Source organism: Bactrocera tryoni, chromosome 3, assembly GCF_016617805.1.
Source record: "Bactrocera tryoni isolate S06 chromosome 3, CSIRO_BtryS06_freeze2, whole genome shotgun sequence".
Lineage (NCBI taxonomy): Eukaryota > Metazoa > Arthropoda > Insecta > Diptera > Tephritidae > Bactrocera > Bactrocera tryoni.
Genome location: NC_052501.1, coordinates 75,006,505 through 75,018,760, shown reverse-complemented (window position 1 = coordinate 75,018,760; position 12,256 = coordinate 75,006,505). Strand labels below are relative to the sequence as shown.

The window sequence follows — 12,256 nt, the reverse complement described above, 5'->3', positions numbered from 1 at the left end:
TTATTTTTTTTTAATTTTCTTTATTTTTTTTTTTTTTTTAATTTTCTTTATTTTTTTATTTTTTTTTTAATTTTCTTTTTTTTTTATTTTTTTATTTATTTTATTTTGTTAATTATTTAGTTTATTTTCATTTTTTAATGCCGAAAATTTTAATTAAAAGTAATTTTCAAACTGTTATATTAAAAATCGGTTAAAAAAATTCAAAATAAAATATTAATTCGAAATACCGGTCTGAAAAAAATATTTAATACCAAAAATCGGATTAAATATTAAGAATTAAATTTTTAATCCCAAATACTGATTTGAAAAAAAGTGAATTCCAATTTTATGATTTTTTGTGTTTAAAAAATGAAAATTTAGTTTCGAATGAAAAAAATTTTGAAGAAAAAAATTCGCAACCCTTCACCCACATATACATACACACATAAAAGCGCATATAGAAGTTTGCAATAGTTTAATAGTCCGTCATTTTAACTTTTACTAGCCGCCAAATTTAAGTGGTACCTTAAGCGGTATTACATAATGACTAATTAGTAAAAATGTGGCATTTTAAACGAATAGTTGTAAAAAATAAAATTATTTTTGGAATACGAATCATATCTACACAATTGTTCAACAGCATAAAAAAATAATAAAAAAATTAAATTAATAAAAAATAATAATTAAATACAAAAACAAAAAAAAAAAAATATGAATTAAATGCAATAACAAAAAAAGTTAAAATTAAATACAAAAAAAAAACAAAATGCTGAACAGCTAGAGCTTAGCACAATCGAATTAGGCGTTTAGTGGTACATATGGCAACAAGCGCTTATACTATTTTAGTTAGCTTACGATGTGAAGTAGAAAACTAAAAAAATAACGAAATCGTTTTTAAGCACTAAGTCTGCACTTTCATGCCAATTATTTTCCAAATATTGCAAATATTTGTATAACGCATTGGTACGTCCAATTTTAATAGCGTAAAAACTAACGAATGCAATTACATAATGCACCATTTTTGTATATTCACGTAAAAAAATTTGTACATTCACGCAAAAACCAAAAAAAAAACTCAAAGCTATTTTGAAAAACAAAAAACAGTTGCTTTCGCACATTAGTCCATATATAATGTTTACAATTTTAAATTTTTAAACATGGAACATACAACGCATTGGCTTTGCGTACACGTCGAAACACATCATGGAATCTAGAAATATCAATATACTATTTTTATTTCAAATAATTAAATGCCTGTGTTTTATTGGGCCGCCTAAAAGTATGCAGTGTCGGATGAACGGCAGGCAATAGAATCTACATAGAGGCCAGAGGTACAAAAATGTGACTATATAAATGCTTTTAAACTTTTTGGGTAATAATTTATGTTGATGCTATAACAAGAACAACAAAACAATGATATGCGGAATATCTAAAGCTTTGTCTATGCTTTCTCAAGTGTTTTTGCTGTTGATGTTATGCTTTTTTGTGATGCTTTTTTGTGATGCATCCCCTGTAGCATAAAAAGTATAAAAAGATATGGCAGCTATATGCTATAGTCATCCGATGTGAACAATTTATTGCCTTTCACAACAGTCCAGGCCAAATTTCGTGAGAGTATCTTGTCTAAAACAAAAGTTTTAGATTTTGATCGTTCGGTTTCTATGACAGCTATATCATATAGTGGTCCGATCTGAAAAATATCGTCAGAAATTGTAGCGCTACATTAGATAATAATCTATACAAAATTTCATGAAGATATCTTATCAAATATGTAAAATTTCTATACTGGGACTAGTTTTTAATCGATAAGTTTGTATGACAGCTATATGCTATAGTTGTTCGTTCTGAACAATATGTTCGAAAATTGTTGAGCTACCTTTCACAACAATATATGCCAAATTTCATGAAGGTATCTTGTCTAATACAAAAGTTTTTCATACACGAACTGGGTTTTGGTCGATCAGTTTGTATGACAGCTATTTGATATAGATGTCCGATCTGAACAAAATGCTCAGAGATTGTTGCATTGCATTTAATAATAGTCGATGTCAAATTTCGTGAAAATATTTTAGCAGATAAAAAAGTTTTCCATACAAGACCTTGGTTTTGATCGAACAGTTTGTATGGCAGCAATATGCTATAGGGGTTCAATATCGTCGGTTCGGGCAAATAAGCAACTTCTTGTGGAGAAAATGACTTGTGCGAAATTTCAGGCTGATATCTCACAAACTGATTGACTAGATCGCGTATTTACAGACGGACGTGACCAAATCGACTTAGCTCGTCACGCTGATCATTAATAACTATATATGAGTGTACTAAAGTACCTACGACGTTTCCTTCTAGGTTGGTACAAACTTCGTGGCAAACTTAATATACCCTCTTCACAATATAAAAATCAAAATATTTTCTTAAAATTCGCTCTTTTATTTTTCGTTAAATAATTACATTTTATGAATATAAAAACACGAGTTATTTACAAACATACATTTGTTACAAATTGTGTATACATTATTCTCTTTAATAAATAACTACATCATTTTAATCTATAAAAACGTTATATTTGTTGTTTATATATAATATTCAAATGTATTAATGTCGCTCTGAGTTTGTGTTTTATTGCTTACGGGTTTTTATGTGTAACATTCGAAACCAAATCGTTTTATACTACTTTAAGTGGATTTATAAGTATTTTTGTTAACAGTTGTTTAATAATTTTCTTACAAAATTGTTACTAAAAATATTTTAACTTGCCTCTAATAGCTAATAACAATTTACATTATTTATTTACATTAATATTTACATTTTTCGAAGATAGTGTATTAAAAAATTGTATTTTTTTATATTACTTTTTTATTAAAATAATTATTTTTTACTATTTTTTATTAAATTTATTTTTTAATAACATTTTTGTTTTAATTATGTTTTAGTAATATTTATTTTTATTAAAATTATTTTTTATTAACATTATGTTTTTGTAATAAATTATTACTTTTTCCAATAAATTATTTTGGTTTTAGTAAATTATAATTTTTGTTTTATTTTTTTTTTAAATTTTTAATTTTGTAATTTATTACTATTTTTATTAAGGTAATAAAAATAATTTGTGTTGTTTTATAGCTGTATATAAATGGAGATTTTAGTAACAACTCTTTTGTGTCAGACTGTTAGGTTCAAAAAGCAGGCAAACACTGCATCAAATTTAGAGAAAAAAACTGAAAAGAATCAAATAATATTTCTTAACGTCTAAACAATTGAAATTAATATAATAATAAAAATAAATAAACTGTGAAATTAAAACAATAAAACTAAAAAAAATAAAAAAAAATAAATAAATCATATAAAAATATTATTTAATAATTAAAAAAATTAAGACTGTATATTAGATTAAGTAATGTGAATGAAAACAGAAATATGCTCTTACTATCTATATTAATTAAATAAAAAAAAAAAATATTTTTAAAAGTAAATACAAATTAATACATAATAAAAAATTTGCATAATTTTTTTGGCTGTAGCGCTCTTTCATGCCGTTTATCGTTTCAAAGCCAGGATGCTTAGATGAAATCCTCAATATCCTCTGCGATAGCTAACTAAAAGAAATAATAAAAAAATGAAATAAAATAAAATTCTATTAAGCGGCGGAAGCATGTGCGAAAACTGATTTTTGATTTCAATTTTGAAGATATTTTTTAATTTTTTGATTTTAATTTTAAAGATATTTTTAATTTTTTGGGTTTTTTTTTTTTTAATTAGTATTCGCATACTTTTTTGTTCTGTGTAGATTTTAACTGATATTTTGATTACGAATTGCACAAGCAGTTATCTATCAATGTTTATATTTATATTAAAACATTGTTAACATAAAATTATGCATTATTTTTTTACAGATGATAGATGTATGCAGATGATATGCAAATTAAAATAATGATAATATAAAATTTTCATTTATATAACAACAAATATGCACTCAGCCTACAGGAATTTGTGCATTTTCTTTTCATCAATCATTAAAGCATGCAGACATATGCGTGTCTAGCAACAAAGCAGTTAATGTCAACAGTTACAAATATGTGTCCATCAACATATATCCAGCAACATTGTTGATAAGCACACATGTCAATGTTATGTCAACAGTAAACAAATATGTGCCCAGCAACATATATCCAGCAACATTGTTGATAAGCACATACATATGTGAAAGTTTTCTTTTGCTGTCATTCCAATTGGTCACTCTTTTTGATAGTTTAATTTACTAAATTTAAGAAAAAGAGCTATATACATATGTATATCACTATGGATCACTCGGAATTCAAAATGGCGGATTTACCGATATTATGGGGCGTGTTTAGTGCACTTGGTAAATTATATATGCTCTTTAATATTCATATTTTAATTATTTATTTCTCAATACAAATTCTTTTGAACTAAAATTGTTGTCGTTTTTCTAAAAAAAAAATATTAAACAGTGTTATAACGCTTTCACTGTTAAGTTTTATTCGTTTCAGGTATTTTCTTTTATTTTTTAATTTCTCAAATATTCTTATTTTTTATTTAAGTGCCGTATTTGCATACTTTTAATGTAATGTTAATTGCTATCTGCAGAGCTGTTAATGAAGTGAAGGAACATGATTTTAACAGGTTTATACATAAATTAATGCAAAAGAGATCGTGACTGGTGTAAAAAAAAAAATAATAGAGATAAAACCATTAAAAATAGTAAGAATAAATTTAAAAAAATTTAAAAGAAAAAAATTTAAAAAAAAAAAAATAAAAAAAAATAAAAATTAATAATGAAAAAATAAATATAAATAAAGTCAAAATAAATGTTAAGGTACCAAATAAATGTAAAAGACATTTAAAAATTAAAACATACAATTTAGAATAAATAGAGAAGTAATATTTTCTTTAAAAAACATACAATGATAATAAAACTGTGGAACATTTTTGGGATTATTGTCTAGGGGGTGAGAAATTCCAAGTCAGGGTGATGGTACTATGACAGTATAGTAAAACCCTCAAAGGGTTTGGCGTTCGTATGTGTCAGTTTTTTTATGACCTTTTAAATTTTTTCCTTATCTTGATGTTTTTTCGCTTAGTTGTAACATTTTGGCAAAAACGTAGTTTAACATAAAAAAAAAACAAAAAAAAAACTCTATGCTTAATAGAAGAAAAATAAATAAATTAAATGTAAAATGCTTTAAAAAAAAAATAAGTTAAAAAACAATTCTATAATAATTAAAGAATCAATAAAAAATCAAACACCTTTGAAAATATAAAATAAAAAATAAACAAATAAAAATAATTAACAAAAATAAAAACAATAAATAAAAAGTAATAACTATGATATAAAAATAAATGATAAAGCTTTCAATAAAATGGGCTAGCAATTTATTAAATAAAGTGCATAATTTATAAAACTATGTAGATAAACAAGTATTTTTCTTGTCAAAAAATAAAACTAAAAGTAAAGAATAATTTTTCAGAAGATAAAAAATAGAAGAAAAATAAGTAAATCAAATATAAAATGCATAAAAAATATATTTTTGTAATATTAAAACAAAATAATAAAATAATTTAGTGAAAAAATGTGATATAATCATTTTAGGATCAAGAAAAGATTAAAATTGAAAAATAAAATAAAAATGAAACAATAAAATAAAACATAAAACAAATAAAAATTGTAATAAAAAAACTTAAAAAAAATTAAAATAATAATAAAGAAAAAACATAAAAAAATTATAAAAATTATAAAAATAAAAATAAAAAAAAATTAAAATAATAATCAAAAAAAAACAAAAAAAATTTAAATAAATAAAATAAAATAAAAATAAAAATTAAAAAAGGTTTAAAATAATAAAATTATAAAAATATATAATAATAATAATAATAACAATAATAAAAATTAAAAACAAAAATAAAATTCAATGAAATTGTTTAATAAAATTTGCTTCAAATCAAGTTTTTCCATTAAAACAAATATTTTTTATTTACTAGTATTTAAGTCTTTTAGCAGAGATTATTAACATACTTCAAATATTAGTTTTAAACACTAACATATTAAAATTATTACTATATGCATATGCGAAGTAGAAATGACATAGCCACTATACATGCTAATTAATAAACTAAATTAATGGCATTAGAAATTAGAATATGCTTTATTAATTTTTTGTGTACATATATTTGTGTATTAAAATTATTTTTTTGGGAATTAATATTATTATTTTTTATTTAAAAATTATTTATATTTCAATAAGTGATTTGAAAATATGGCGCGGCGCGTTATTTTTCAGTTAACGGTGAAAATGGCACTCGGTAGGATTTCTAGCTAGTTTTGCGAGGACTCGTGCTGCTTTTCGGGTTTTTGGTTGTTTATAAGTGGAAAAGTTATTAAATGAAATTTTTTTTCTAAACAAATTAAAAAAAATTAAATGTTTTGTTGATGTTTGTATATGAAACATTTAAAGAATAATAAAAATATTTTTTATAATTATTTTTTGAGGTTAGTTATTAACAAAAAACATGAAAATAAATTTTTAAAAATTATTTATGATGGTTGCGCATAAAAGATTTGAAGAATAAATAAAAATTATATTTTATAATTATTTTTTGAGGTTAGTTATTAACAAAAAGATGAAAATAAATTTAAAAAATTTGATTTTTGATGGTTGTGTAAAAAAGATTTGAAGAATAAAAAAAAAAATATTAAATTATCAAATATAAAACTAAAGTTTTGATTTTTTTATAAACACTACTGGGCTTCATTTACTTAAAAACCACTTTGTTTCAAAAACAGGGTTGATTTTTTTATTATATTAAATTATTTTTCTTATAAAATTTCATGCATGTTGCTGCTGATTTCTTTAAATTAATTCCCAAACTTAGACATTTAAGCAAAAATATGAAATATGAGTCATTGACTATACTAAAATAATATTATAAATATAAACTAATTTTCTTAGGACATTTTGTTAATTAATAAATATACGTCTATGTAAGTGTGTATGTATGTCATGCTAATGGAAATATGAAGTTAATTAACTAAATTACTTAAAGCTAGACGCGAGTAAAATTTATACATACAAACAACAAATTTTATAAATACATACAATGTGCATAGGTTGAATAGCAAAAATGAAACAATAACAAAAATTACTTCCTTATACAGTATATATGTGTAAGCATGTATGTATGTAAGGGTAAAGTGCTTAAACGCTACAAAAAATAACTTAAGAACTAGCATTTATGTGCTAAATAAACTAATATTTGACTAAATTAGCATATAGGTATGTCATGTAAATATATTTGTCTGTGTGTGTGTATCTGTGGTTAATGCGAAGTGAGTGCAATTGCAATTAATTGACTGCATGTGCATTTAGTTACATTCACTTTGCGCTAAAATTTAGTAATCTCGCTGTTTGTGTGTGCGTGAGTGTGATTGTGCATGTATTTGGATGTATGTACCATCCAAAAACAATAATAACACATTAATGCGGTGCATCACTACTTGATTTGGACGTGCTGGCGCCACCATCATTTGTTACATTACGTTGTTGTTGTTGTTGATGATGATGATGTTGTTTTTGCTGTTGTTGATTGTGTTGTGTTTCTTGCTCATGTGCTTCGGTTTCATGATGATGTGGTGCATTAGGTTGCTGCACTTTAGCCATATGTAGGCGCGCATATTTTAGTACATTTTTCGTTTTTAGTATTTGATCTTTAATCTCTTTCTGGAAGGTTTCTTTACGCTGATTTGCAATGTGCAATTTCTTATAGGTCTCTTCGAATGCGCGCTTCGTTTGTACGAGTTTGCGTCGCAATTCGGCATTTTCTTGTTCTACCTTAATGCAATCGTGTATGGGGTGGGTGCCTGCGTTGGCGCCAGCGGTGGCGGTGGCACTCGTGTTTACGTTCGCCACACTCATCTTATTCTCTGTGTTGCTGTCATCCGTCTCTGTGCGGGTTGGGGATTCTGTATATGTGGGTGGTAAATAAAGCGTTTAGTATTAGAAAAAAAAACATTATTTTTAAATATTGTCGTACCATTTTTGATATCCATGCTGGACGTGCGTCCCGTATCGCTCTCAATACCCAGATCAGAGGATGAGCTGTGTTGTGGACGCTTGCTCGCTAGTGCATTCATGCTACTCTTATCCTGTTTGCTGTATCTGACATCTGTAAAAGGTATTGTGATTAGTAATGAGAAAAAATATAAGAAAAATACGGAAGCTATAATAGTCAGTTATATGCTATAATGGGCGGATCGTAACAATTTTCATAGGAAATTGTAGCGTTGCCTTGGAGAACAATCTATGCCGAATTTCAGGAAAACATCTTCTCAAATAAAGAAGTTTTCCATACAAGGACTTGTTCTAACTATATGCCAATATGTATGGTAGCTATATGATATAGTGGCCCGATTTGTACAAATTGTTCGGAGAATGTACCGCTGCGTTGGAAAATTATAGATGCTAAATTTCATGAAAATAACTTGTCAAATAAAAAAGTTTTCCATACAAGAACTTGATTTTGAACGGTCAGTTTGTATAGCAGCTATATGCTATAGTGGTCCGATCTGTACAAATTGTACGGAGATTGTAGCGTTACCTTGGAAAACAATACATGCCGAATTTCATGAAGATATCTTTTCAAATAAAAACTCTTCCATACAAGTGCTTGATTTTGAACGGTCAGTTTGTATAGCAGCTATATGCTATAGTGACCCGATCTGAACAATTTGTTCGGATATTATAGCATTGCCTTAGAAAATAAACTATGCCAAATTTCGTGAAGATATCTTGTCAAATAAAAAAGTTCCATACAAGGACTTGCTTTGGATCGCTCAGTTTGTTTGAAAGCTACATGTTTCAGTGGTCCGATATCGGCGGTTCTGACAAATGAGCAGCTTCTTGGTGGGAAAAAGACAACTGCAAAATATTGTATTGATTTCTCAAAAACTGAGCGACTCAGCTCAATACGCTGATTATTTTTATAAATTTTATAAGATCGCCGACGTTTCCTACCGAAAACACTTCATACTTTCAAAACTACTTTGGCACGTGATACACAATATTCTTGGGATAACTTACAAAATACATTTTTAACACAAAACGTTAATAATATTTATGAATACACACCTTCCTGTGTGACCTTCTCACCACCGCTGGGCATAGGCACAGTCTTTAGCAGCGAGCGCTGCAGATTTGACAATTCCACGCTGGACACACGTCCCGTATCGCTGTGTATACCCAAATCGGGCGACGAATTGCTTTCGCGTTTCGTACTTGACTTCTGCACTTCGTCCGAGGCATAGCCCGACTGAGATGCATCGCTGGCATTTAGGCGTTTAGCTGCCAAGGCTAATTGCGCTTGCGCCAATTGTTCGTTCAGCGTTTGTTGCAGCGCTTCCAGCTCTTTGACACGCTGTGTTGTTGTCGTGTGTTGTATTTCAGCTGTGCTCAGCTGTTGTTGCACGTCCATTAAACGTTTCTCCACTTGCAACTTCTCATTGTATAGTTTTGTGCGTTCGGTAATAAATTTGGATGCTTGCAGCACGCTTTCGTCCAATTGCTTTTTCAGGCTGCGAACTTCCATTTCGCTGGTGATCAGCGATTCTTTGAGCTCTTGCTCGTTTTCCGTCAGGTAGTCGATGTTGCGTTGCGCCTCAATGTATTGTGTTTGCAGTTCGGTTAATTGCGCTTTGCACTCTTCGTAAGTGGTGCGTGCAATCCATTCACGCGTCAATGTGTCCTTGTGTATGCGCTCCTGCTCCTTCAGGCGCTGTTGCATGAGCTCCTCCAATTCATGCTTGAGCGTATCCAAGCGCTGACGCTCTTTTTCGCTGGCCAACTTCAATTGTATTTCATACTTCTGCTTGATGTCTTCAATGTCGGCCTTCAGCGCGCCCACTTGTACTTCGGCGAGTCGCGCCTCCACCGCGATACGATCACGCTCCGCTTGCAATTGTTCGACAGCGCGCGTTTTTTCATCAATCTGCCGCTGTATAACCGAGCTGTTGATGGTAGGGTTGCTAGTATTGGATGGCTCACTGCCGATCGCGATCAGATCGGTGATTAGTTCTTCATTGCGTTGACGCAACTGTTCGACTTCTTGCGTCAGCGATATGGCACGTAGAGATTCCTTCTTCAGATTGTTGTCAGCCTCGACCAATTGAAACTGCACCATTAAGATGCGCTCATCACGCTGTGCAATCAACTTCTCCAGCTGCGCAATACGCTCCTGATTGCGCAGTTTTGTTGTGCGGCTCTGCTGCAAGGCATCACTTTCGCTCTCGCTGTCAGTGTCGGCTGTTGCAGGCGCTTGCTTGCTGATCGTGTCCTTCACTGAGACATTTGCCGCTGCAGCGCCGTGTTCCTCCAGTCCGATGCGCGCCATCGATACTTGACGATCTGGTTCGGACCAGGCCTCCGATTCGCTCAGATTATCCAACAAAAATGGTGGCAATGAGCGTCGGTCTTTGGCATCCTTCGCATAGTCCGCAGTGCCGCCACAACTGCGGCGACTATCCAATATCTTACGCAAAGCCTTATTCTCCGAGCGCAGCACATCGAAGGAGTGACGCGCACGCAATTGTTCGTGCGAATTGAATGTCTTATTGGTGAGTCCAACAACGTCATGTTCATCGTCGTCCAATAGCAGGCGCGATAAATTGCTTAAACCTTCAAAGCTTTGATCGCCGGTGGTCAGCGTTTCACGTATGCTCGTCGACAAATCGAGACTGCAGTCGACAGCCGTGCGCATGGCACGTCGTCGATCCGTTGACAGGAAGCTCAACACCTCCTTGTGCTTCATAAGCGAATTGAGGAAACCGGCCAACTCGTAGAGACGATCCGATAGCGCACCGAAAACTTTTGCATATGCGACTCGACAGGTTTCTGCATTGTCGGCTTCGGCACGTGCTGTACGCGCTTCCAAGCGCAATTCTTCGATCAGCGCTTCATTGCTACGTCCACTGATCAAACGCTGATTCAGCACATCCACTTTACGTTGCAGCAGTTTGTTGTGCTCCAGCGCTTTGGCGTAGTCACTTTCGGTGAATGATTGCTGCAATTGGAGGGACTCAAGATTCTTGCGGGCGGCTGTTGGTGAGAGTGGTGATGTCGTATTAGCATTGACCAACTTTGTGAGACGTTCGATTTCACGATTCTTTTGCCAAAGTTCATTGTTGACGAGATTCTGCGTGGGCGGAAGAGCATGAAAAGAAAATTAAATTAAAAATTTGAGTTCGCTTATTTTGAAGAGTAAATAAAAGTGGTGATAAATAGTGACGTTTTAAAGAAGGGGATAAAAGAACGTCTCAACTTTAACTGAGGTACTAGTTCGCGTATATACAGACGGGTAGACGGATAACGTCCGGTGTGTTTAACGTGGGTACCTGCTGACGACAGCCTTGCTTCACGGCGCCCAAAAGCACAACGGATCAAATCAATGCGTTGATCAGAGCCCTGAAAATTCCGGGCACTTTCAGTACCAATTGGCAATGTGGAATGGACACACTAACTACCTTGGTAGTATACGAGGCCCATTTAAAACTTCTGCCATACCTTACACGCACACACCATTCATTCAAGAAGCTAAACCCAATTCTCAGATAAACGTCATCGCGCCTAAGCAATTCAAGTGCAAACGACCCTAACTGTTCGGCATTTCGACTAGTGGAGATCACTTCACTAACCTCAAAACATTCATAAGTCCATCAGTTCTATAATTACATGCACCCTGTTCTCTACCCCCGTCCCACAAAAAAAACCCGACCTATCAGAAAGTTTCCTTCGATGCATAAATGCATTCAGAGGCCCATGCCCCGTGAGCAGAAAACCCAGACTCAGACAAAATCTGAAGTCTGGGTTACCCTCAACAAATCCATCGTCCCGAATGTACTCATAAGTCACTAGACCTTTGGACTATAGTTCCAACGGTCTTGCCACCTACACCTGAAGCTATCATCTAGAAGCTTCCTGCTCCCTAGATATCCCTCCCTCTCTACATTATCATCAAGAATCCAGTCATTCCGCAGCAATGACACACTCAAGCCCTTTCTTAACCTGAATGCAACAGCACGCTGTATGACAATCAGGTTGAGGAATTGCATCTAACATAACCTGCATAGCATCCTTTGAGACGGTGCGACATACAAGCAAACAGGCAAGCACCATACAAGAAGTTTTTGGCACCCCAAGACTATCGTAGCTGCTTCCCACCATACAGCGGCTCCATAAGTGGCACAGTCCTCACACAAGTCACGATATATGGT

At 31.6% G+C, this 12,256-nt stretch overlaps 1 protein-coding gene across 6 annotated transcripts in view; it reads right to left on the bottom strand.

Moving 5' to 3' along the window:
- Positions 1–3,450: 3,450 nt before the first annotated feature.
- The window catches only part of LOC120770117 (centrosomin), a 63,149-nt gene continuing 54,343 nt past the window's right edge, over positions 3,451–12,256 (bottom strand). For 4 of the 6 annotated variants that reach the window (XM_040097291.1, XM_040097289.1, XM_040097292.1 and 1 more), the window contains 3 exons: positions 9,120–11,178; positions 8,026–8,157; positions 7,029–7,954 (listed from right to left, as the gene is read on the bottom strand). In XM_040097291.1, coding sequence (XP_039953225.1) covers positions 7,470–7,954; positions 8,026–8,157; positions 9,120–11,178 — 2,676 coding nt within the window. In that variant the 3' untranslated portion in view covers positions 7,029–7,469. Of the gene's footprint in view, positions 3,573–7,028; positions 7,955–8,025; positions 8,158–9,119; positions 11,179–12,256 lie in introns of those variants that run through there. The other 2 variants (XM_040097294.1, XM_040097290.1) reach the window with 2 other exon arrangements.